The 26,222-nt window shown below is 38.8% G+C and overlaps 1 protein-coding gene across 1 annotated transcript; it reads left to right on the top strand.

The window, feature by feature from the left end:
• The first annotated feature begins 200 nt into the window (after positions 1-200).
• ago2 (argonaute RISC catalytic component 2) lies at positions 201-24,673 on the top strand. Its single transcript, XM_080863976.1, has 20 exons — positions 201-446; positions 1,618-1,665; positions 5,678-5,858; positions 5,946-6,066; positions 6,194-6,375; positions 6,474-6,610; positions 6,704-6,838; positions 8,179-8,266; positions 8,594-8,741; positions 8,833-8,952; positions 10,568-10,690; positions 10,805-10,938; positions 11,522-11,706; positions 12,599-12,758; positions 12,877-12,967; positions 13,377-13,571; positions 13,768-13,902; positions 14,736-14,837; positions 14,959-15,158; positions 15,244-24,673. The coding sequence occupies exons 1-20, from the start codon at positions 428-430 to the stop codon at positions 15,350-15,352; spliced, it is 2,613 nt and encodes an 870-aa protein (XP_080720102.1). The 5' UTR covers positions 201-427; the 3' UTR covers positions 15,353-24,673.
• Positions 24,674-26,222: the final 1,549 nt, after the last annotated feature.

Genomic DNA, 26,222 nt, shown 5'->3' with positions numbered 1-26,222 from the left:
TGCGGATACTAGCTTTTTGACCACATTCATGACTACACTGATGGGATGAATACATATATCTTGTAAAAAAAAAAGGGTGATTAAAAAAAGAAGTCCAAATGTAAATATATACACTACCTAAAGTAAAGTGACCAAAGGCGGAAGGAATGGGAAGGAATCATCTTGAAGCGCGTGGTTCTTTACCCTGCGCTCTCTTTTCTCTCGGCTCTCGTTTTGCGTGTTGGGGGGATGGGGCCGAGCCGAGGATGAGAGACTTCAAATATTTACCACTTGGCTAACTAAATATCTGTTTTTAGAACCGAGTTTCCTTCCTTGCACTTGGACATATAAATACACTTCGACTACGGATGAGTTTTGGTGGAATTCTGCGAAAAACTAAGTGGAGTGTTTGTGCGTCCACGACACACGCTTAAAAAAAGTCGACAAAATGTATTCCTCTGCTGGAGGTAAGTGCTGCGGCTAACGTTAGCATCGGCTACGTGATGCGGCCAAAGAAAACTGACGATAACGGAGCGGCATTTTTCTGTGCTGCATCGATGAAGTGCTTGCTATGTTCCGGCTTCACCCAACTCGTTACGATAAAACTCAACAACGGCTTTGACGAGGAACGTGTCGTCCCAGTTTTAAGTGTTTTAGTACTAGAGGCAAGCTTAGCTAGCTTCCAACAACAAGCTGCCGCTAGCCACGCTAGCTTCAACGGCACCTGGTTTCCCGAACTTGTTTTTAGTTAACTCACTGCACTTTCACCAAGTGGGGGTTGGCTGGCTTATGTTTTCTTAACAAATCACACGAACGTAAACGCATATCATTCATTTTCTCGAACTGAAGCGCTAAACACACTAGTTGAAGCAATATTTCGAGGCCGACCTAATCTCATCACCAGTCTGGGATACGATTAGCCTGACAGTTGAAATCGCCACATTTACATATGTCACATTAATACACCAGCTGTATAAACGCACTAACGCCACCGGATCGTATTTTCAGTGTAACACCGGCTTTAAGACACTAAACTATATAGGAGAAGTCTGATTAAGTTTGACGTTAGGTAGAGTGATAGTTAAGCGACTGAGCCGCCTGTCGTTAGTCAGACAGACGCTGTGTTTGTGTGTGTAGATTTGCATACATGCGTATTTCATGTGTGCGTTTCGGGGTTTTTGGCAGCTGGCTTTTTTTGGCGGAATGAAAGAGAGTACAGGCGACATCAACACTATGTTGGATAATTTTTTCCCCACTTGCAGTTATTTTAACGAGGATGTTTTGTTCAACCAAAACACGACTCTGTGTGTTGAAGCAGTTTATTTCTAGGGGGAAGGGGTGGCTTCATCCGTTAGATTGCCAGCTGCTCAATACTTTTTGCGTGTCTATTGATAAGACTCCTGTGGAAGTGATAAGAAAGGCCTGCTGGGATGTATCTAGTGTAATAAATGAGCAGCGCTCTCTTACTGCTTACTACATAAACAAATGGTTTTGTTATGTTAAGCAGGAATCTTTGGTTTCTGGGCTGTACTATGTTATTAGGTGTACACATTTGTCACTCTTTATTTTAAAATACAGTGTGTATCAGACTGAGCGGATCTTTGAGCATTTATAACATGTTATTTTTGTTCTCTGTAGCTGCTGAGATGCTTGAGGGACCTCGTTCTACTGGGTCAGTAAGCTCTGGTAAGCTTTTCCCATATTCGGGCTTTAACACTTTAAATTGACCCTAGTAGTGGTCCAGTGTAAGTGGCAACATTTTTTTTCTCGCACATCCTTCAAGCATCACAATATGTACTCATCTGAAAAACAACAGGACCTGATAGTGACACCATCCAGCAAAAAGCATATAGGTATTTTGATTCTGTAAGTGAGAGTCTACAGAAGATGCTTTTCTCTTCAACTAGTCAGCACTAGTACACCTCATTTTGTGCGCTTATGTGCAGAGCACTTAACTAAAGGGCACTTATTAAAATCCACCATATATTGCTAGGCTTTATTAAAGGTTTTCTGTTTGAATGAACAGCGCTGGAGCTAAAAGATAATGCACTGAAGGGAATGGAGTGTGTCCTGACTGAAATAACTGAAGTTGCAGATATTGCCGAGCTTGTCCAGCAATAATGAGAGCTGTGTGCATCTCCTACAATAAGTTGCAAAAATGTTAACATTTAAAATCATCTTTCAGGGTATAATATAGTGATTTGATGTAGATTTGGTACATGTGTTAATGTTGTTGTTGTTAATATTAATAAGAATAATTCAACTACTGTATCAAAATAATTACAAATGTGAGATTAAAAAACGTTTTTCTTATATCAACTTGTATATTATTGTCAGTGTGGCTACATAGTGTAGTGGTTTACTGATTTGGAAAAAAGAACCCCTTTGGGGATGGGCCAGGAAGGGGTATCCAGTGTAAAAAACAAAAACATAATTTAAAAAGAAAAGGTGACAAATCAAACATGTTAAGCTGCCTGCTGTGGTGACTTGTTGTGAATAAAGGCACAGGTGAAAAGTAGCTGTATTATTTATTATTTTTGTTCCAACAAAGAAATCAGAAAATATGAAGAAACATTTTTTTCTCAATTTGTTTAAAAAAGTAAATATTAAATTCCCCAGAAGGCTTACTGCAGATAAGTTAAAACAGTCAAATTATGAATGAGAAAAATAATCTGAGCATTTTAATCAAGTTTGAAAAAGAAATTATACAAGTTGCCTTTTTTTGTCTTTTTTCTTTGTAATTTCAGTTACATTGAAAAAAATTTTAATTGAAGCTCTCTGAAGAATTTATTCAGTGGTGTATTTATACTCCGTATGAGCTCTACATCCACAACTGTGCGGTCTGTTGACTAAAACTTGTTCAAAATGACAGCTGCAGCTTGTGCTTTTTCATTTTTCTAGGACAGCCTGAACACATTTGTGAAAAGTCACCCATTATCACTGTTTTAGACAGATTGTTAGCAGATGAGGCACAAATTTACAGTGGCTGATTTTGTGATGGCTAAATGTTTAAAGCAGAGTCCAACCGATTGCTCAGCCAATTTTAGCTATTTGCCAACTTTCAGTATCAGCAATTATAAAATCAGATAAGTTACAGAACAGGCGAGAGAAACACCCTTTCAAACACGTTCTGAATGTTGATGGTGTATAGCTTGTCCGCTAGTGGGTACTCTGCAGCTTCCCTGCAACAGTGTTTGGGTCACCATAAATGAAAGAAGGAGCTGATCTGAGCAGAGTCAGGCAAAGCATAAACTAGCAAATAAATAAATATACATACAAATTTTTTGTGTGTTTGAAAGAATGAAAATACCAGTCATATATTTGAGTTTAAAATACCCCAATATTGGCTTCAGTCTTCAAAACCCTACATGAGTCAGGTTCTAGGTCAGAGATGGTGTGATGAAGAGTTAGCGGATGTCAGATAAATTATTTATAATTTTGTTTGACTTCTCTGAAACACTGAATCCTGCAGCTGCTAATAGTAGCAAAAGTATCAGATGTCACCCAGATCCCCTCCACTGCCCCCCATCCTCAGCCACTGTTCACAAACATACAGTTTTGTAAACATAGATTTGTTTTTCTGTGTGTTTTGGACTTTCGTCCACATGTAAACGTTGTTTCAGATCACCCAAAGCAGCCTTTGCTGCTTCCAGGGGTGAAGATTCACAGATACTGTGCTTCTGTGTTTGTGTGTTGACGAGGAAAACTGACATTTTGTCTTACATTCTCAACATGCCTCGGTTTTGTTTTTTGACATCAGACTGTGAAGCGTGTTATTGTATGTAACTGGCCAGCGTTCCTGTACAGTTAGGGCTACATCATCACATGTTGCTTAGGCATGTTCATCACAGCGCTTGATGTCACTTTGTTATATTTCATGGGGGAAATCCTCGTTTAACCCTGGAGAACCCATGGGGTCAAATTTGACCCCATGGGTTCTCCAGGGTTAAAAAAAAATCCCATGCACACGTGGACATAGCTTTGGTGTGTACCCATTTGTGAAAGTACTGAAATCAGCTGACATGTTGTACCAGATGGAAGAAGTTTTATACAGAACCTTTTATGCTGAATCAATTGAGATGCACACACTTGAATTTGCTGCAGCCCTAGCATAGGAAGAACAGATTGGTTCTGATTTGGAGCTGGGGAGGTCCAAATACTACGATACTGTTTATCAACAGGTGACACTTTTAGTTTTCCTAGTGTAATTGATGGAAGCAAAGCTACAAACATTCGGAGGATTATTCAGTGTATTTGGATAATTAAGTCAGTGTCCTGGAGCTGCAAAACCATGTGGTGTTGTTTAAATTATAAATTGAGTCATTCTGTTTTATTATAATATTAGTATAATATTTTCCAAATAGCGCATATATAATATCCTTGAAATGATGCCAGTTAGAGCTGATGGGTAAGTCATATTGTTAGTGCACATTCGTGATGCTCCTGACTTTAAAAACAAAACAAAAAACCTATTTACCCCTACAGTACATCTTGATCACTTGATTAAAATGATCATACTGCATTATGCACACTGTTATTACTGCTTATGTATGCCTAATCTCTGAGAATTTTTTCAATTGTTTCTTTCCTAACCCTAACCCACTATTAGGCATTATTATGTGTATTCCAATTAGTGGTGCAACGGATCAAAAATCTCACGGTTCGGATCGGATCACGGTTTTAAGTCACGTATCGGATCAATTTTCAGATCAGCAAAAAAAGAAAAAAGACAAAAAATTAACATTTACTTATTCACTTATTGAAGTATTTTTTGCCTGTTAAAAACATTCAACTCAAGACTCATTCCACGCAATTATTAAAAAACAAAAAAATTATGGTTCAATATAGGGCAGTATAGGGCTTTGTATCTACCACCCAATTCAATTCAGTTTTATTTATAAAGCACCAAATCACAAAAACAGTCGCCTCAAGGCGCTTTATATTGTAAGGTAGACCCTACAATAATACATACCGCTCATTATATCGCACTCCGCTGTGATATAATGAGCTGTCATGGTCACGTAGCTTTCCGTTGCCCTGGAGGTCCACTCATTTGTAGTAGTAGGGCAACAGAAGATGCCTGGGACAGTTCAGCCATAACTTTAAACTTTTCCTGCTCATACATGCTTGGAACGATCTTGCCACTAAAGTGGACGCGCAACAGGATATTATAGTGTGGCTCAAGCACGTTCATCATAGTTTAAACCCCTTGTTTTGCACAAGGGAATACGGCCTCCCGTCTGCAGCTAAACACCCCAATAGCTTTTGTAATAGCTTTAGCCCGGTCGGACTGGGCAGGAAAGGACTGCTTAAATACCGCAATTTCCTCTGCTCCTCCACTTGGACTGCTAGCACTGGCCATAACTATCGCTTGACAGACCGACCACGCGCACCATACACATACTTTTTTTTCTTCTTTTTTCGAATCTTCAGATCACGTGCGTCCCGAACCGTGGAGTGGGATCGGTTCAGATTAGGGATCAACTGTGATCCGTTGCACCACTAATTGCAATGCAAACCAACAGCAGATTTTTGTTTTACGTTTGATTTAGATCAGTGAAACATGCTCCAATTCGTTTACATGTGCAACCACAACTCTTTGTTTATAAGGCAGTTTATTGCTGGTTGGGTCTTAAAGGTCTTTTTGATGCCATTCTTACCATTTATTTTGTTGCTTCATTTGATTCACATGTTTTAGATCCCCCATCTTCCCCAGTGCCAGAATATGTGTTCAAGCCACCATCACGGCCAGACTTTGGCACCATGGGCAGGACAATCAAGCTCCAGGCTAACTTTTTTGAGATGGAAATCCCCAAATTGGAGGTCTATCATTATGACATTGACATCAAGCCTGAAAAATGCCCCCGGAGGGTCAATCGGTATATCCTTGTTGATATTTCATTATTGTTCAGCAGATAATTACCTGGGGCATTGCTGGTAATTTGTCCATTTCATTTTCTTTTCAGGGAAATTGTGGAGCACATGGTCCAGCACTTTAAAACACAGATCTTTGGTGATCGAAAGCCGGTGTATGATGGAAGGAAGAACCTTTACACTGCCATGCCCTTGCCAATAGGCAGAGACAAAGTATGTATTCCACACATCAACCTGTAACAGTAAAAGCTCTATTTTGAGTACAAAACAAAAAAAGTATGAGTATTTCTGCAATATGACTGCATTGTATCTCTTCATTTCCTCCCAACTGATCACACAGGTGGAGCTTGAGGTAACTATTCCTGGTGAAGGGAAAGACCGCAGCTTCAAAGTAGCCATCAAGTGGGTGTCCTGCGTTAGCCTGCAAGCTCTGCATGAGGCACTGTCAGGACGGCTACCCAGCGTCCCTTTTGAGACTATTCAAGCCTTGGATGTGGTCATGAGACATTTGCCTTCTATGAGGTACATCAGAATTTCTGTCATTGTCAGTTATAGTTTTGACTCTTTATTTTATCCTTTTATAATACTGTTGGCTTTCTGCTGGTGCTTTTCTTCTGCAGGTATACCCCAGTGGGACGCTCTTTCTTCACTCCTTCAGAGGGATGCTCAAACCCTCTTGGTGGAGGGAGAGAGGTGTGGTTTGGTTTCCACCAGTCTGTCAGGCCGTCCCTTTGGAAAATGATGCTCAACATCGATGGTAATTTTCACAATAAGATTCATTTCTCATGCAAAATGTGTCTAAAGTTGAGCTTTTTCCATAAGCTGAAACTCTGTGTCTAATTACTTTCAGTTTCGGCCACTGCGTTCTACAAAGCCCAACCTGTAATTGAGTTTATGTGCGAGGTCTTGGATTTCAAAAGCATAGAAGAACAGCAGAAACCCTTGACAGACTCTCAACGAGTGAAATTTACAAAAGAAATCAAAGGTAAGATAAACGTAGGAGCTCATATTTTTAATGATTTTGGGAGCTTTGATGTATAAAAAAACATTTATTTGTGAGTTCAGATTCTTATCTGATACTTTTTTAGATTATTTTCTCATCAATTTTCTTCAGATACAGGTTGTAAATAGTTTTTTTTTTCCCAATTTTGGTTTTTCTCTAAGCGTTACCTGCTGCTGATTTTCTTTTTAGCAACTATAACTGACAGCATACATATTAAAGTATTCTGCTACAGTAAAGAGGTGCAAATATTTGAGTGGAAATTAGTTACTGTCCAAACACCTTTTAGCTCACATAGGCTACGTTTACACTGCAGGTCTTAATGCTCAATTCAATTTTTTTTTGATCAAATCCAATTTTTTCGTCTGCCTGTTCGCACTGCAAATAAAATGTGACAGCAAACGCGCTCTAGTGTGAACCCTCAAAGTGACCCGCATGTGCCAAAGAAGATGGCACACACAATGCACTCTGCTTAGAGCCAGACCAAACAGTATTGTTTCACTGATGGCCCTTAATATAAAGACTTGTTTTGCACTTTACGTTTCCCAATTTTGCTTTAAGTTATAAAGTTATTTTGTTATTTACATATGGCCTAATAATTATTCTTATTGCTGTTTTAGAGCGGAGCAGTGCTTCAAAGGATAGTTGCAGATTTCTGTCAGAATCTGCAGATTATACAGTACAAATAAAATGTTCACGTTTCTCCAACGTTGTCTTCCCAACAGTTTCACTAACATCTACACTGGATGGCCAGGAGGCGTTCGCGATGTCTTCTCGGGCGCTTCTCCAGCGCTGATAATTGGCGTCTGTCTTGTGTCAGTGACGTAAAAGACGGATTTAATGCGATCACTTTCTAAAACATCAGATATGTATCGGATTCAGTACCACGTACGAAAGTGACCCCGGTCGGATTTGAAAATATCGCATTTGTGCTGTTCACACTGTCATACCATGATCGGATATGGGTCGCATAAGGTCAAAAAAGTCGTATTTGATGCGCTTTTGCGTGCGGTGTGAATGTAGCCATAGTTTACCTTACAAAAAAAGCAGGCTCAAACAAATGTACTTGAATCATTTTCTAGTATGTTTATAACTTCACCAGATAACAGGAAAATTATTCTCTTCTCTTCTGCTTTGCTCAAACTGAGGCTGCTGCCTTTAGCTACTTGTCCATTGTTAGCTTCTTTAAAGTGTCCATGTTCAGTTGGCTGAAGGTGATTTAAATGACTGGTTAGGTTTGCTGTTATGAATTTTCCCTTAATTTTATTTAACAAAAATGTTTATGTTCAACCTTTGTTTCCTTTTATTGTGATTGCTTTATTCAGGCCTGAAGGTTGAGATTACTCACTGTGGGCAGATGAAGAGGAAGTACAGAGTGTGCAACGTGACAAGAAGACCAGCCAGCCACCAAACGTAAGAATGCTTTTTTAAAAATATCATTTTTCAATTAAATTTTAAAAACAAGATAAATAGCATGCTTAAAATTCAAATATGAGGTTTGCTAAAGGTTTACAACAGCAACAACAAAAAAATCACCTATAACTGCATTTAGCCCTGTTAGATTAACTGCAAAATACTATTTAAAACCAAACTTTCTGTCTAGATGACTTGTCGTGATTATAAGTAGTACAAATTGTGGAAACACTGGTCTAAGAATATTCCTGCTGACTGTAGATTTAAAAGGTTTCACATGTTGAATGCTTTTTCTTCTTTTTTTTTTGGGGGGGGGGAAATCTTTAGGTTCCCTCTGCAACAGGAGAATGGCCAAACTATAGAGTGCACAGTAGCTCAGTACTTCAAAGACAAGTACAAGCTCATCCTGCGATACCCCCACCTGCCATGTTTACAGGTGGGGCAGGAGCAGAAACACACCTACCTGCCTCTAGAGGTAAGCATCATCAACCTCTTGTTCACCAGCTAGGTGACTTGAGATTTTTGTTTTTTTGTTCTTCTAAATGATTTGCGCGTGTCTGCCCCAGGTGTGTAACATAGTGGCAGGACAGCGCTGCATCAAAAAGCTGACAGACAATCAGACCTCCACTATGATCCGTGCCACAGCCAGATCGGCACCAGATCGTCAGGATGAGATTAGTAAACTGGTGAGTTATATGAACTGTAACAGACACTGTTTTTAAAACTTAAGTTTTCACAAGTTTGACACCATTCCTGCAACAACAAGTGAAGGAAAACAGAGAATGTTTACATTGTGCCAACGGCTACACTCAAGTGATTCATCACTGATGTTTGCCCAGAGTTCTAAGGCCAATAGCAAGCACTGCCAACATGATAAACTTAAAAATTAATGGGTTCAGTGAGGCCAGTGCTGGAAGGACTGCTAATAAAGACAACAAAAGTCTTTGAGATTGATGGTTGTAGTGAACTGCTGATGAATTTGCTCATTGGTATAGAATGTTTACAATCATAGTCCATAATATTAGGGCTGCTCAATTAATCGAATTTTAATCACGATTACGATCTGGGCTTTCAACGATCATTAAAAATGACTGAGCCGATTAGTAGCCCCTCCCTCATTTATCCGCGACACCTTAAAGGCCGTCTGTGAAAATATTGTCGGGCATAAACCGGTCCGTGGCGCAAAAAAGGGTGGAGACCGCTGATTAAGAGGGCCCGAGGGAAGCTCGGAAAGCTAAGCAGAAGTTATTTGGAGAGTGACTGCCGTTGGTTGAAAAGAGAGTTTAAAAAAAAAAAAAAACTTCAGTGGTGTTGCACACCATTTTACATTATTTTTTTAAAGTCATTGTTAACCCTTTAAAGCCGGTCAGAGCAGCACGCTCCGTTTTGCGTAACTATTTTTAAATCCCTGTAGAACCTGAACCGTGTAAGCTAGCGCAATAATTTGTTTTGCATATGAAACCGGAGGAGTTGTACTTACACCTGATGCCATCAGCTTGTCCTCGGTCACGGTTTCGTTCCACATATAGCTTTGCAAAAATTGCATAAAAAGCGCTTGCAGGAACAAAAACATAATATTCCAGAAACACGCTTTGCCGTTCCTATCAGCTGTTCGTAACACTTCCCACAGTGAAATGATGCACATGCTGTTTTCTTTGCAAATTTGCATCATAGGATTGTTTTTTGTTTTTCCTGCAGTATATAAAAATTGCTGTATCTCCAAAATAAAACTATGAAGACACTCAAAATAAATTTCCTGTGGTGGGAAACTATTTTTTTGCAACTTTATTGTATTTAAAGTTTTGAGGGATAAGCCTCTTAAATTTCTCCAAGTAGAAATATATGTAAACAAAACAAAAGCGATTTTCAATTTTTTTTGTAGTTTATTGCGCTTTTTTGCAATTTATGTAATTACTATGGACTTAATGCATACATATTATTAAAATATGGGCTATAACAGTTGTATTGATGTATAGCAACTTGAAATGCTCCCACAAATGGCACTACAACATGTAAAAAAAAATAATAATATAAGCTCTGGTGGACTTGGTTCTATGGTAGGTCTTAAAGGGTTAAATAAATATCGTCAAATAATCGTGATCTCAATTTCAGTGAAAATAATCGTGATTATCATTTTTGCCATAATCGAGCAGCCCTACATAATATTATGATTATCATTAATAACAATACAGATTACCTTTAATATGAAATGAATAAACATGAATAAAAGAAAATAAATAACTTGACTAAAATCTTAAAGTTTGCTGTATTATGCTAATGAGTGTGTGTGTGTTTATTCAGATGAGGAGTGCCAACTTCAACGCTGACCCTTACGTTCGTGAGTTCGGAGTGATGGTTCGGGATGAGATGACGGAAGTGAATGGCCGTGTCCTACAAGCTCCTTCCATACTGTATGGAGGCAGGGTATGTGTTAATGTGCTTTTAATGCATGAATTACTTTATTCGTTTTTATTCAAGTAACTTCATCGTGGATGGTGTGATTAGCACTTATGATGTTGCTCTCATTGCAATTTGCAGAACAAAGCAATAGCCACACCAATCCAGGGAGTGTGGGACATGAGGAACAAGCAGTTCCACACTGGTATTGAGATCAAAGTGTGGGCCATTGCCTGCTTTGCGCCACAGAGACAGTGCACCGAACTCCTACTTAAGTAAGCGCGATACATTGAACGTATGTTATCTATCATATGCAGATGTATGTCATGCCATCGTGTGTGCGTGTTATTGTTTGATAGTAGACAGCTTAAGGCTTATGGTGCCGGGTGTGTTTAAAAAGTTGTAAAGCAGAGCGTAGGTCCTGTACAGAAGTGCGTAAACACAGTCACACAGTCCTTTTTGTTTTTTCTGTTAAATGTTGACCAAGTTTACTGTGCAAATATAGTTCTGTGTAAAAGCACGTGCCAACTACATACAGCTGTGCTGTGTATTTACAGTGTGTAAGCCAGGCTTTGTTTACTGCATTCATGTTATTTTTGTATTTAAGCAAGTCAGTATGTCCTGACTTTTCATGGCACTCACCAAGACTGACCAGCTCCTTTTTAATTGAAGTCTGGAAAACCAAACTTTCACTGTAATTTAAAAATAAATGTTAGGAAAAGCAGTCCAATGGGATAATTTGAAAACTTCATACAATGTATCTAAGGCAGGCAGGCAGCTCTCAAATGTCATCTAACCTAAACTAGGACTGTGTCTTAACCCGTTTATCTTTAAATTAACAAGATCTCCACCTGTCAGAGCTTTCACAGATCAGCTGAGGAAGATCTCTCGAGATGCAGGAATGCCTATCCAAGGTCAACCTTGCTTTTGTAAATATGCCCAGGGAGCTGACAGCGTCGAGCCCATGTTCAGGCACCTCAAATACACCTACCAGGGCCTCCAACTGGTGGTAGTGATCCTACCAGGGAAGACACCCGTTTATGGTGAGGGATCTTCTTTTACTATGGTATTTATTTTGTCTGAGAAATTTATTTTTGTTTGATTGTTTCCAAACAAACAAACACTGTGGCTTCTCCAGCCAGGTGCAGTTTAAATTTACCATTTTAAAAGCCGCTGGTGTGGCTCTTCACTCAGAAACAAGTATGGTCATTGTTGCTTCGCCTGGATGCTTGCATTTAGCTCTGTAAAACAATTTGACACTCAAGGGCTGTTTTCAGAGTTTCTCTGAGTTCCCTTTAAATCTAGGTTAAGTGGTTAAAGTTGTGACATCACAAACAGATGTGAAAAGTATAAGCCTGCTTTGTAGAGAATGAGAGTTGGTTAAAGTGATTGAGTTTGGGTAAAGTTAGGCATCATGTACTTGTACAAAAGTATCTCATTTTGATAATTAAACTCTTATTAATAACTGAAGCATTAACCTTTTATAAAGAACAGAAATCAGGGAACAGTTTTATTCATGTTATTTATAACTCTCCTTGAACCTGAAGGGGGTCTTTAATTAGTCCCTACCACTCCAACCGCATTCTGCTGCAACTTCAAAGACGACTCCCCACTTCTAGTGTATCTGAACATGCTGCTGCGCTATTGCCTGCTCAACAAGTTTTACTGCTTCTGTATCTGCTTTAGAAGTAAACCACAAGAAATTACAGAAAAAGTTATATACTCCGCTTCATTTTTGAGCTTCAAGTTAGTTATTTTAAGTCATTTGTGCATAAATAAATAAAACAGACATTTATCCTTTACGTAGAAAATACTTTTAGTCAGCTTACTTATGTGCACTAAATCGTCTGGGGCAGATTGTGCAACACTCCATTTTTTTATTTTTTATTATAGCAGATCAAATTATATCTCCCCCTTGTCCTGATGTGTTTTTAGCTGAGGTGAAACGTGTTGGGGACACGGTTCTTGGCATGGCCACACAGTGCGTGCAAGTGAAGAACGTTCAAAAGACGACGCCTCAAACTCTTTCCAACCTGTGTTTGAAGATTAATGTCAAGCTGGGCGGTGTTAACAACATCCTCCTCCCACAGGGCAGGTTAGTGGAAATTCTGGTGAATTCTTATCATGAAACTAATGAGTTGCTTTTATATTTTTTCAACACATGAAAGCTATGCCATTGTGTTAAACTTTTTTATGTACATCTACTGTTCTAGGCCGGTGGTGTTTCAGCAGCCAGTGATCTTCCTTGGTGCAGATGTGACACATCCACCTGCAGGAGATGGAAAAAAGCCCTCTATCGCTGCAGTAAGCAACAACACATTACGACCTACCCTTCACAATATGTTATATTTTTGTGTGTGTGGACTGACACAGAGTAACAAGATACTGTGTTCTAGCTTAAACACACACTTCACATATTATGCAACAGGACAGTGACATCACTGCCTCAAAAACAAGAAAGAAAACTGTTTGACCTCCAAGCTCATCCTAATCAAAGTGTCATCAAAATGTGATAGACTGAGAAAGTCCAGTTGTCTGTCATGTTTTTGTTTTTGTTTTTTTTGTTTTTTTGCTTGTTTGTTTTCATTGTAAAAAACCATGTGGGACGGGACATCAAAAGGATGAAGCATCTATCACTATCATTTGTCATTCTCAGTAAATCCTTTTTAATGTGGTCATACCTGTTTTTGTTCATTCTTTCTTTTCATTTTAGGTGGTTGGTAGCATGGATGCCCATCCCAGCCGGTACTGTGCGACAGTACGGGTGCAGCAGCACCGCCAGGAAATCATTCAGGACCTGGCTACCATGGTGAGGGAGCTGCTGATCCAGTTCTACAAGTCCACCCGCTTCAAGCCCACCAGAATCATCTACTATCGGGATGGCATCTCTGAGGGCCAGTTCAACCAGGTGATCCATATATCCAGGACCACACAGAATAAACTATAACAAACAGGAAAAGTGATTGATTTTCCTTATGCACTTGTGCTGTTGTAGGAAATTAATTGAGCTGGCAGAAGTTGCTGTTAAATGTTAATCATGCTTTTGTTGTACATATATTGTTTTATGGGTTACCTTTAAGATCTTACGACTTTGTTGCGTGCAGGTTCTTCAGCATGAGCTGCTGGCAATCCGGGAGGCCTGCATCAAACTAGAGAAGGACTACCAGCCTGGTATTACCTTTGTGGTTGTTCAGAAGAGACACCACACGAGACTGTTCTGTATGGACAGAAATGAGAGGGTTAGTACTCTGTCACTGCTAGTGCTGGGAATTTATGAATGATCTGGGTCAATTATTAACTGAGTGCATACAAGTTTAGGAATAGAGTGATGTAAGATGCTCTCACCAGTGTCCCTAATAATGCTTCAGAGGAAGTTTCAAAGATTTTTAAGTATCCCATCATCATATGCAGTCACTATGAAATGCAACAACTTGTCTTATAACAAAAACTAAAAACAATAACTGGGATAATAAAACACCTTGACACACTAACTTCTTGTCTATTAAAATGTTTATGATCCTTCAAGGTTTTAAATGGACTGGCGGTACATTAATTAGCTGAACTCTTGCTTTATCATAATCAGGTTAGAGCTCTAAAGCCAACCAACCAGATGCTCCTGTATGTTCCATGATCCAGGCATAAAAATAGAGGTGATCTAAACCTTTGTGGTGGCTGCAAGTAGAGTGTGGCACCTTTGACTTTATCTCCTATCGTGCTGCAACTCTATTCTTGTTGTTTTTCTTTTCTTTAGTCACTGTGGGGATTTTCTTGTTGTGTTTCATGGTTTGGATATTTTCATAGTTGAGAAATTTGGCAAACTCTTGTATGTATGTATGTGTGTGCGTGCGTGCGTGTGTGTGTGCGTGCGTGCTTTTTCTTTTATATTCACCAGCTTGGGAGGTTTCAAAGTAATGTAGGCTTGTTGGGTCAGAGTGCACTTAAGCAATTCCAGCTTAACAAGCATTTCCATGGATGTCAAAGGAGCTTGCAAAGAAAGGCAAGCTCCTTTGACTACAATGACCTGGATGACTGAGAACCTTCACAGACATTTCCATGGATATTTTTTTTATAGGTTGGGAAGAGCGGCAACATTCCGGCAGGCACCACAGTGGACACCAAAATAACTCACCCATCAGAGTTTGACTTCTACCTTTGCAGTCATGCTGGCATTCAGGTAAAAGTCAAGTTGGATAAGATGTATTGATAAAGGCGTCTTCCACTGTGTTTTCTAATGAAAGCAGATTGTGAGTTAAAAACAACCCATTATACCTGACATCCGCTTTACTTCCGGACAGGGAACCAGCAGGCCGTCTCACTATCACGTGCTCTGGGACGACAACCACTTCTCATCAGATGAACTGCAGGTCCTTACCTACCAGCTTTGTCACACTTATGTGCGCTGCACCCGGTCAGTGTCCATCCCAGCACCAGCTTACTATGCCCATTTGGTGGCTTTCCGGGCTCGCTATCACTTGGTGGACAAAGAGCATGACAGGTGAAGAAATTAAAATCTCTTAGTTTGCAGATGTTTGTCTCCTTGTTGGAAAAACTGACAGTTCTGCAACTTTTTTCTCTTTCAGTGCCGAGGGCAGTCACACATCAGGTCAAAGCAATGGGCGTGACCACCAGGCCTTGGCCAAAGCTGTTCAGGTCCACCAGGACACCTTGCGCACCATGTACTTTGCCTGAGAGCACCCAACTCCCAGGAAGGCGTGGGTGAGACATCACTGATGGAACGCACTACCCTCCGCTGTCTCACTGTCAGCTGTAGATAACATTACAGTGGTTTCACATTGTGATCTCCCTACCAGACAAACATGTCAGTAACCCAAATGTCTACAATTGTACTTAAACCCGCCAAAACCATTCCAGCAATTAGACTGTAACATGCAAAAGAGTCATTCTTTCTTGAGGATTGAGCTGGAAGAGGCTTTATTTACATGTCGTGCATTAGTTGTATTTGTACTTGTTATCTGTTTAAAAAAAGGGTGAAAATTATGAAAAGACAAGGCAGAGTTTGTATGTTAATAGAAGAATTTTCTTTCTTTCTTTTTTTTTTTTACTAGCAGGCGAAAACAGTATACAGTGGGGTGGTTTCACATTTCGAAGAAGCCAGTCGCCCTCCTTCTCCTTTTGTTTTGTTATTAGGCTCTTGGTGCTTGAAGGGAGAAGGCAAAAATCAAAAGATGTGGGGGTCCATTAACTGTTATATGCCTAATGATTTAGTCCTCCCCACAGACATTATTTATCAGCCTATCAAAGCAAAGTGCACTGACCAGGATGAGCGCTTTAATCAGGACAAAAGTACTTATATATATATATATTGAGGGTTGTTTGTGTTCGTTTTCCCCCACATAGGGCACTATGTGATGAAAAGTGCCATTTAAGAGTATCTTCTTTCTTTTTTCTTTTTTTTTTTGCCACTTCTATGTAAAACAATGAATTTTTCTTCCAGTATTTGTCCTCTTGACACTGATGATCTTATTATGCCAACTCTGTTGACAGTTAATGATCTTGACATCAGATTTGTTTAACCCCTGAATCTACACTTTTTTTAATTTATTTTTTTTTAATGAAGCTCTTTTTGTATTTAGAAATTTGGGGGGGGGGACAAACATTTTTTTTTCCTCCTTTGCCCCACTGTTAAGTCTGAACTGACAAACCAGTGACCTGAGATGTAATATATTGGGACTGGTTCCCAGTAAGGACACATTTCTAATGTATTCTGAGCCATGTTGACAAAAGACACTTGATTAGGAAGTCACCATAGTGGGGAACATGTTAAAATCTGTGTGATTCCCATCTGTTCTTACAGACTTTTTAAAATTTGAATAACTTCTCCAATGGATATGCATGTAGCTGGCTCATGTTTTAGACATTTTAGGCATTTGTGATGATTGTTTATTTCTCCCTTTATACACATCAACCCTACTTCTATTTTTTTAATGTATATAACACAGGATCGTGTATTCTGCTGTGTCATTTGTGTGGCTTGTCGGTAACCAGGCATTCGGTACAGTGGAGTCAAAGCTGCAACATTTTAGAGTTTAACTGATTGAAATTCCTTAAAACTTCTTTAACGTAGTGTTTGCTCCAAGAACTAGGGGCTGTCATCGCACAAAAGCTTGGGTTTTATGCAAATGACTTTTTTGTGAGTCTTTATACTATTTAGTAATGTTGGTAATAAGGTATATTTTGAATAAGCCTTCAGTGGAAGCTGCTGAAAGATTATAGTTTTTTTTTTTCTTTTTTAAAAAACTGGCCCACGTGTTAAAAAAATTGTCTAAATTAATATTGTCTTTGTATGCAGATAAATGCAAATATATGGCCTTTTAAGACTGTCATGTCTTACTAATAACATTATTATATAATAATATCCCACCTAAGTTTTACTAATGCTATAAGCAGGCGAATGTTGACATAGTCTTGAGTGGAGGCGAGTAGTTTATCTTTTCTAACTATGCATCATTTTTAACCAAGAGATTTAGCAGTGGGTATCTCACATGAATTGGAGTCATTTCTAGAGGTAGATAATCAGGGCTTTTTATGTTGTTTTTAGCATATTGCATTTAGTAGCGTTTCTTAGTGCTTATCAACGTCTTCATACCTTTCTAATAGGATGAAGTATTTATGTGGTCATTTGTAACATTGTAGATTTTATAGCCTATAAATTGGGTGGATCCTTTGTAACACACAGTCTTTCCTAGCCAAACAAGATTATGAACTTTTACATGATGAATATTAAAAAAAGAAATATATATATATATATATATATATATATATATATATATATATTATATGAAAGCACAAAAGGACATCTCGATTCTAGGTGCTAGATGTTTTCACTGTAAAACACCTTAAATCCTCACTGGACTGGTCCACAAGTCTCCGTAGTTGCATGCTAAAAAACAAGTAAGCATCATAATGTTTTGGATCTTTTCTCTCCCTTTGATGACCTCTCTATGGTTCCCTTTGTACTCATGACCTGTAAAAGCAACTAGAAATCCGACTGACTGTGTTTGTGGGGCATTCTGAAAATTCTGTACTTGATATTTACTGTTATGATGTCAATATTGTTCTTATCGGTGCTGGTCTCACAACATGTAAATTTGGATGCACTTTTGATAGCAATGGTGTGACTTTTATAGATAATCAATTGAAGCGAGAGGCTCGGCCGTTTTGCGTGACGCCGGCGTAATTGTGTGGAAATGGCCGTGTGTACTACCTCTTGTTACCTGTTTTAAGTGTTATGGTAACATCACACTGCTGGCCATTTCTGTATAATTACCCCTGCAATCTATCTAATTGGCGCTGTTTGAGTCTTGCATCTTGACAGAATAGGTTTTAAACGTTTGCTGTGCTTGATGGTGAACGTGCTTTCTCAGTTTGTGGTTAAGCGATTTATTTTTTAACTTTTTTAATTTTTCACCCTCATAGTTTTGCTCAGACTGATGAGAGAATGTGTGTTTTGAGTGTTGAGCTGTACGACCAAATTCCTGAACTGTGTTTGTACCTACACACAGATTTCCCTGCTTTCTTTCCTTTTATTCTATGCACCAATAAGAAGCAGCATTTTTTTTATTTTATTTCTATATTGAATAATAACTCCTTTGCTTTTCAGTTGAGCAGTATGCCATCAAGTATGTCACCCATATTTGGTCTGATAATTTTATTTCATTATTCAAAAGTAGAAGGTACAAAGTAAATGTACCCAGTTGGTGCTGTGTGTCAGACTAGGGAAGTAATCTAGAAAAGACTGCCCACGGATAGATTGATAGAGCCTGAAAACTATCACATAGTACTTGTTGATATCTGTATGAAAATGACACAGCCGAAGATTTATGTCAAATTTCACCCCAGAGCATTTATTTCTATGTACAATCATGCATTTAAGTCCTTATTTAAGCTTTAGGTTTGTTTTGATCCAGTCATCTCGGTCAGAGTAGGTGGATCAGAACAGATGAATTAATCAGGAGAAGCCCATCTTTGGCTCTGTACTTGGAAATGTGAATGTCTTTGTTCCTGTGTGATTGCAGGCCTTTGTAACGCGACCACAGCTATCTTCACTTACTCGAATGTTCAGTTCTTAGACTGTTCCTCAAAGGGACGCGTCGGAATATAGTGTAATAGTTGGAAGTCATTCTCTAGAAGTTAACCGTCATGTATTGTTGACAGATTGAATCATTGTTTCCTGTAACAGCACAAACATCAGAAACTGACTGGCTTGTAACTTTAAGCTGTCTGTTTTTTAAGAGATGACTTTGAACTTGTTTCCGCTTCTTTACGTTTTACATTACCTACACCAGCACCTTATAAAACCTGGTCAAAATGGCTTTTTTCTCCCTATACTTAACAAACAATATTCGACAGTGTGTTTTGTTTTGTTTTTCTTTGCACTAAACAAAGGACTTAGAGCTAGTCATGTATTGAGAGTGTTTATCAGGGGGCAGGCTGGCAGCCTGGATTTTTGGATTTTGGTGGCTTTTCAAAATAAAAGATGCACAGTCAACAAGTGTCGCCAATCATAGGCAGGAGATTTGCGGGGGGTTTGTAGCCGGCGCATCAATGCCACAGTGTTTGAGTATTAAGGTTTGACACGGCTGTGACAGCCATGTGCACATTAAGTTGTTCTTAGTAAGGCCTCTTTTTCTCTAAAATCGCTACAAACTACACATATCACAACTCAGAAGAGGCTTTTCCTTTTTCACATAAATCATCTTCGTCACAATAGAACAGAATACTTTATTGTGACTGTTACAAGAACAATGAAATACAGTATGAGCTCAGTCAAGAATGTTTAACAGACCAATACTTGTAGCCTGGATGAATGTGGCAATGCTTTTCAAGTAAAGTGGAGCAGTGAGGCTTTCAGAACAGCTGTAGTGCTGCCCCTAAAAACATTCTCAAACAAGGCAATTAAATGCACACATTCACCTCACTTTGGCTGTTTTCCCATTATCTTTTGGAGCGGCCAAAACGCGGATAAAGCAAGTTTTAGAAATAGCTTTTTCGTAAACTAAATGGCATATCATAAGCTATTTTAATCAGCAAATTATTTTCTCATAATTTTCTTTAGTTTTTAAGAGGTAATGATAACATTTCTCCAAATGGTAACCATCAGCCTTTGCGTTTTTGTTTGTTTGTTTTTATTAATAGTATTCTTTTTAATTTATTTTCATTTTTTTTAATGGTCATGGAGTACAAAATTAAAGCCGGCTTTCTAATGAAGCAGTCCCCTTACATGAATTAATTCCATACCATTACCCTCTGTATAGTAATGTCTCCTCTTTCTGTCGCTTATCTGTCTCTTGTGGAGAAAATCTTGCTGTTATAAAGAGATCTCTTGTAGAGTAGATCCTATTTTCCTAGCTCCATATATTAAAAATGAATGTAATTAGAACCTGCGTGGTTTGTAATGTTGTATAGGCTATCCATCCAGTACATTTATACTCATCTTTGCATCTTATGTACAGCCTTTTCTTTCTGTTTTCTTCTCTTTATTTATAGGCTTTATTAATTCCAGAAAGTATTGTTTTCTTCTTCTCAGTCATTTAAATATTGCTCATGTCACAGACCATATAATCTTTTTATTTTTATTCTTTCTGATATGAAATGAAAGTAGTAATTTCACAGTTGTGCTGTCTTTCTCTGGATGTTGGCTACTGTACTTTTAGGAGACATATGTTTCACACTGGTGCAAAGAGTAGCCATCCTTTGAGTCCTGGCATCATACTTGTGTGAGGTGCTAAAACATAAGCGCTTTGTGTGTATATTAGGTGGTTTGCGTAGGTGTGTGATCTCATTTGCTGTTCGATTTTAAACGTATGCTTAAGCCCTCGGGTCTCGTATTCCTGTCCAGCCCCTACAGAGCTGTCTTGTAAAATCCTCCCTGAATTATTACATTAATTAGTGCAGTGCCACATAAATGCAGAGAAGCTTTTTGTTTTAAGTGTTACTTCTGTTCCTTTTTTCATTTGTATTGCTACACAGCTGGGTTTTTTGTTTTGTTTAGTTTTTTAGTTGTTGTTGTTTTTGTTTTTTTTAGATCTATAACTGACCTATATATACATGGCATATACATAACATCCCGTTCCTGTGTGACATAGATTTTTTTTTTTTCTAAATAAGCATCACTTTTTGTCTCTGACAGTTATGCCAATGTCCACTCAATTATCTGTAACCATTTGCTGCCAGTTTGGTATCCATAAAGTTTGCCTGTATTCTTGTTTTAGCTACAAGTGTCAACAATTAGTATAAATTCCAGTGGTGTACCAATAAGGAAAGACCTGTTCAATTCCATTGGATGCAGCTGTTTCATTCACTTTACCTTGGATGTGTTTAAGACATCAGTCACACAGGCCTAGAGACCAGTTGGGGACTGCCTGGCAACCATTTTTCAGTGTGGTTGCTGGAAGTTTCTTTTTCTTTGTTTTTTGTTTTGTTTTTTGCGGTCACTAGGTCAAGTTGGCTGCAAAGGGGTATACAGCGCTAAGCCAAAATTCTCCTTGTTTTGGTTGCTAGCACATTTCCATGGTCGCTTCTAGTTTGCATGGGAGATGCCAACTTGTCTGCAAACACTTAGCAACCACCACCAAGCAGTAGTGAAACTGTGAAAAGTGCGACACAAACTGGAAATGGTGCTGGTTTGCCATCAAAGCAAAAGATGTGACTTTTAAAACGTGTTGGTTTCAGCTAAAATTTCACTTTTACTATGACAGTTTTTGTTTTGCATTGCACTTTTCACAGTTTCACTACTACTCAGTGGTTAATTGGCAAGTGTTTGCAGACAAGTTGGAATGTTCCATGCAAAATATAGGCAACCAAACTATTCACTAGAAAGGTTTTGGTGACAGCCAGGAACTTCCAGCAACCACTTAACAACTAGTTAGGAATAAACATTGTTCCCTGGCCACTTGAGGTTTCCAGGGATCGCCAACCACTCTCTAGACCTGTGTGACTGAAGCCAAAGAAACGGGAATGCAAGATTACAGTGTTGGCCGTACTACTTTGTTTCTAATTAAACATCTAGTGGAAAAATGGCCAGGAAAATGTCTTGATCATAAAAGGATCAATCCCAGTCATTTTGTTAGCACTTGAATTTTCTTTATCCACGGAATATTTTAATGTCAAGTAGATGGTTTGGTATGCTCGAACTGCACTTTTTTAAATCATTGCCTGCTGGATGCCATTTTATCCTAATTTCTTGTCTATAAATTCTAATTGAATATAGCTATTTATGTGCATTCACAAGTGAACTTCTAAGCTCCTCTGGCAACCAGCAGGGTGCAGAAAAGCACACAGTAATCTGGCAGCTGTGGCATTGACAGGTGACACATCTGCATCCAGGTGGCTATTCAGGGTTAGGCTGGATGACGTAGTAAATCAGATCTAGACTGAGGAGAGCTGTTACAGAACTTAACCAAGCCATCACCATTAAGCTGAACTATATGAATCCAATCATGCAAGACTTGTGGGTATTTTTTATTTGTATTTTTCCAAGCATTTTTAGTCTTGTGAACGACTTGGCTTTTTATTTACTGACTTGGATAAAACTACCTCAGAGCAGTGTCGGGTGCTAGCTAATATTATCCCTAATTTATGAGTGACAACAAAATGAAGAAATTGTAGTGACCAAACCAATGAAAGCCAATATCACATCAAAGCACTGTCTGTTTTGGGGGGTTTTCACCCTTAATAAGTAATCCTGCATGGACTGGTTGGTTGCTTTAGTTGGTTACATTTTACCGGACCAAATTTTTTTACTATCGGGAGTCTCATTGTTTTTAATGTGAGTCGATGAAGACAGCCAAGCACAATCTAGGACTCGTTCACGTGTAATGCTAACTATAAAAGATGTCTGGATCTTTTAAAAGGTGCCATCGTAATTGCTAATTCATGACATGTTGATAATCCAGCAAAACCTGTTGATTTTAAAAAGACGTTTGTAGTGGCGACGAAGGTTTGTGGAAAAGATGTATGCACAGCAATAAATTTCCTGAGCGTGGGCTGCAGATTGTTGGTGTTTTTTCTTTTTCTTTTTAAACCAGTCTGTCCACTGTGGGCAGGCTTTTAGTTGGCAAGACAAATGCCTGTGAGATCAGACAAACTTAGTCTCAATTTATGGAACCAGCTTCTTTTTCAGTTTTTGTTTTGCCAGCAAGTTTAGAAATATCAAGGCTTCTTAGTGAACAGAGCCACGCTGTTATCACATGCCTACATTTTTTTCAACCCAAACTGCAATAAAATCCAGAGTGGATTTCCCCATCTGGTACTCGCCACACTCAATGCCATTATTTTTTATTATTATTATTATTATTATTATTTTTCATTAACAAAGGGAAAATCCACATCTGAATACACTTCACACAAAGAAAAAGAATTGAAATCCGACGGAAGGCACACGCGAGGTCGTGTGTGGTTGTTGAGTACAGGTCGTAGCCTTTTGTCGGATCTCTCTCTCTCTCTCTCTCTCTCTCTCGGGTTTTGTGAGTCCTTTCAAAATAAAGTTTTGACTAAAATCTGTCATGCCGCATAAAAAGTAAAAAAGAAAAAAAAGTTTTAACTACCATGCAACCTCGTGTGTAGATGCTGCATAGAACGATCAGTATTTGTGTTTTGCACTTTCAAAGCGGTCTCAAGAAAAAGAAAAAAAAAAAAAAGGAGGCCCATCTGAGATTGGGCTGATAATAAGAATAAAACTGACGAGGTATTTTACGCTATCAATAGGAATTATAAGGAATAATATGACTCGGAGGAGCTTTTCTAAAAACGTTGATATATCTATATATTCATGAAGTACCTCATAAGCCTGATATATGCTGCATTGACCTTTTTTTTTTTTTTTTTTGTTTTGTTCTTTTAGTGTGCTTCATATTGTCCAGTAACATAATTTTCCCCTCTAGGGGAGGTTTGAATGTCACTTCAGGCTGTGCCCACGCTGATAGCTCTTCTTGTAACATGTTACACCATGTGGCCAAATAACGTGTCATTTATGCAAGTCATAATGTCAATCAGAATATTCCTCGTCTCATTTCTGCGTCCTTTTCTATTTTATTTTATCCTTTTTTTTTTTGGCATCTTCCCTGCATGTGCGTAGCCAAAAAGGAAAAAAAAAGAGATTGGGTTCAGTTAACCAAGGGTTGACGTGCACCGAGCAGCTGTGGTAAAGCGCGACTGTTGACTCAGGCACTGACATGTAAGGGCTGTATCTGCTCACCCTGTCCTCCACCCCTCCATCCCATCCCGTGCACTTCCCTCCTCCACCCTGACACCCTTTGTCTTAAAATAGCCTTAGATCTACAAGTGAGGTTCCTATTTGGCCTTAAACAAATTATGCACTACAGTTTCACAGACTTGACAAAGAGCTCGATTCCAATTTAGACACGCTTTCTTTTAAGACTTCATGTTATCTACCTCCTGAGAATGTACAGTCTGTCCTGGAGTTGCAGTTGACTACAAAACTTTTTTGTTGTTGTTTTCTGACAGAAGATAATCAAAATTGATACAAAATTAACTCAGAACTAATACCAGGACACTCCTTTTTTTTCTTTTCTTTCTTATAATTATAAGCCATGACAGAGAAGCAAAGTGACCAAAGTCTCTTGGCAGAGGTAGCCCTGCAAAGCCACGTGAATTCAAACCTCCCTTTCCTCCTGTCATTTTGAGCTCACTTATATTTTGCATATATTTTAGTTTCTCTATCTCTTTTACTCCCTTATTTAAACCACAACATGCCAAAACTGAATTTGCTGTCATTCCTGTTCTGGTGAGGGTCTTTTGCTCATTTCATATGTTTCAAATCCACTGCTAAGCTCCTTGTTCTTGTTATTGTAAGCTTTGATTTCTCTTATACGTTTTCTTTTTTTTTTCTTTTTGTAACAATTATGCTTACAGAACACAAGATATGCTGTAAACCCTGTTAGGACATAATGTGAATACGTATCACTTAATATAGTTCGCTCTTTGGCTTGACTGTAAATTGCATTAATTAATAAAAATGTTTGAAAAAGGTTTTCTGCTGCGTTGTCACTTGATGTTTTCATTCCTGTATTTTCATATCCTGTCCAGTTTTGCTGAACTGTTACCAGAGAGGAAGTAGAAGTTCACATCAGAGGGGAGAAGGCCTGATTCAGATACCTGTAGACTGAAACAAGATGACTACACTATCAACACTGTCTGTGAAGATGATTATGTGCCAGTAGAACAAGCAACACAACAAAAAATATCACATCAGCTGAGTCAGGATTGTTTTATTTACTTAATTTAATTAAAGTATCAAAGCACAATATGCATTAAAAGAAAGGACCACTCCAAATAATAAATAAAACCAATGAATGGAACATCTTTATTCATACTCTAAGAATAAATCCCTTTCCAGGTGGTTCTTGCATGAGGTCAACTGTGTGAATCTAAACTGGCTGCCTTGTTTTTGTTTGTTTGTTTGTTTTGTTGTTTTTGTTTTTTAAGTGCACAATAAGTAGGGGGCCATGAATGTGTGGCCCTATCATGCTCCGTATCTGCATTGCTCTTCTGGCACTGACTCATTTTGAGTCTGGCTGCCTCTACTCGGCCTCCAATATCTATGGGCCAGATGGTGTAACAATTGGGGCCACATCTGGCCCACATAACACCCGCCCCTGTCATATTTGAGTCCTAAGAAAACCAGTGGAAATGAACCCTAAATATCAACTTAAAACTCAAGGCAAGAAAAATGAAGATAACAGAATTTTTCACATAAATATTTTATGGTTTATATTAAAAAGATTGAATGTAAAGAATATACATTTTAAAGGGCCTTGAACTTCAACGATTGACCAGGAAGCAAAATGCTCCACATGTCCACTGAAGACGAGCAGCGCCCCCTGCAGTTTGTGTAAGTGAAAAAGCTTACAGCACCTGGTATTCCCAGGCGGTCTCCCATCCAAGTACTGACCAGGCCCGACCCTGCTTAGCTTCCGAGATCAGACGAGATCGGGCGTGTTCAGGGTGGTATGGCCGTAAGCGACACCCTAAACGACAAACACCCCTTTTATTAATGCTTCAGGAGCACTTCTCAGACTTTTGTCTTGCAGATCGCCTCCAAACAGTTTGTTTTGTTACTTAAATAAATGCGGTGATTTTAAGAGCCAACTGCACGCTATTCCGATCTAAGATCAGTGACGTGTTACTCTAAACAGCTTTCTATGCTGAAGTGAAAAGTTTACCGTAGGAATAAATGTTTCATCATTGGATGGAAAACGTGTTCAGAATCTTAATTGGCGAAAAAAGTGGTATTTGGCATGTATAAAAGGTCAGTTTGTGTGCACTTCTTTCGCTTACGGCCATACCACCCTGAACACGCCCGATCTCGTCTGATCTCGGAAGCTAAGCAGGGTCGGGCCTGGTCAGTACTTGGATGGGAGACCGCCTGGGAATACCAGGTGCTGTAAGCTTTTTCACTTACACAAACTGCAGGGGGCGCTGCTGCTCTTCTTCTTGTTTGTGTCAAACGACAAATTGCAGAAAACAAACCGTTTCTTAAACTTATAATAGCTTGTCATTTATTAAGTACAAACTTGTA

Source organism: Rhamphochromis sp. 'chilingali', assembly GCF_963969265.1.
Source record: "Rhamphochromis sp. 'chilingali' genome assembly, chromosome: 17".
NCBI classification, from domain to species: domain Eukaryota; kingdom Metazoa; phylum Chordata; class Actinopteri; order Cichliformes; family Cichlidae; genus Rhamphochromis; species Rhamphochromis sp. 'chilingali'.
This window is presented reverse-complemented; position numbering and strand designations above follow the sequence as displayed.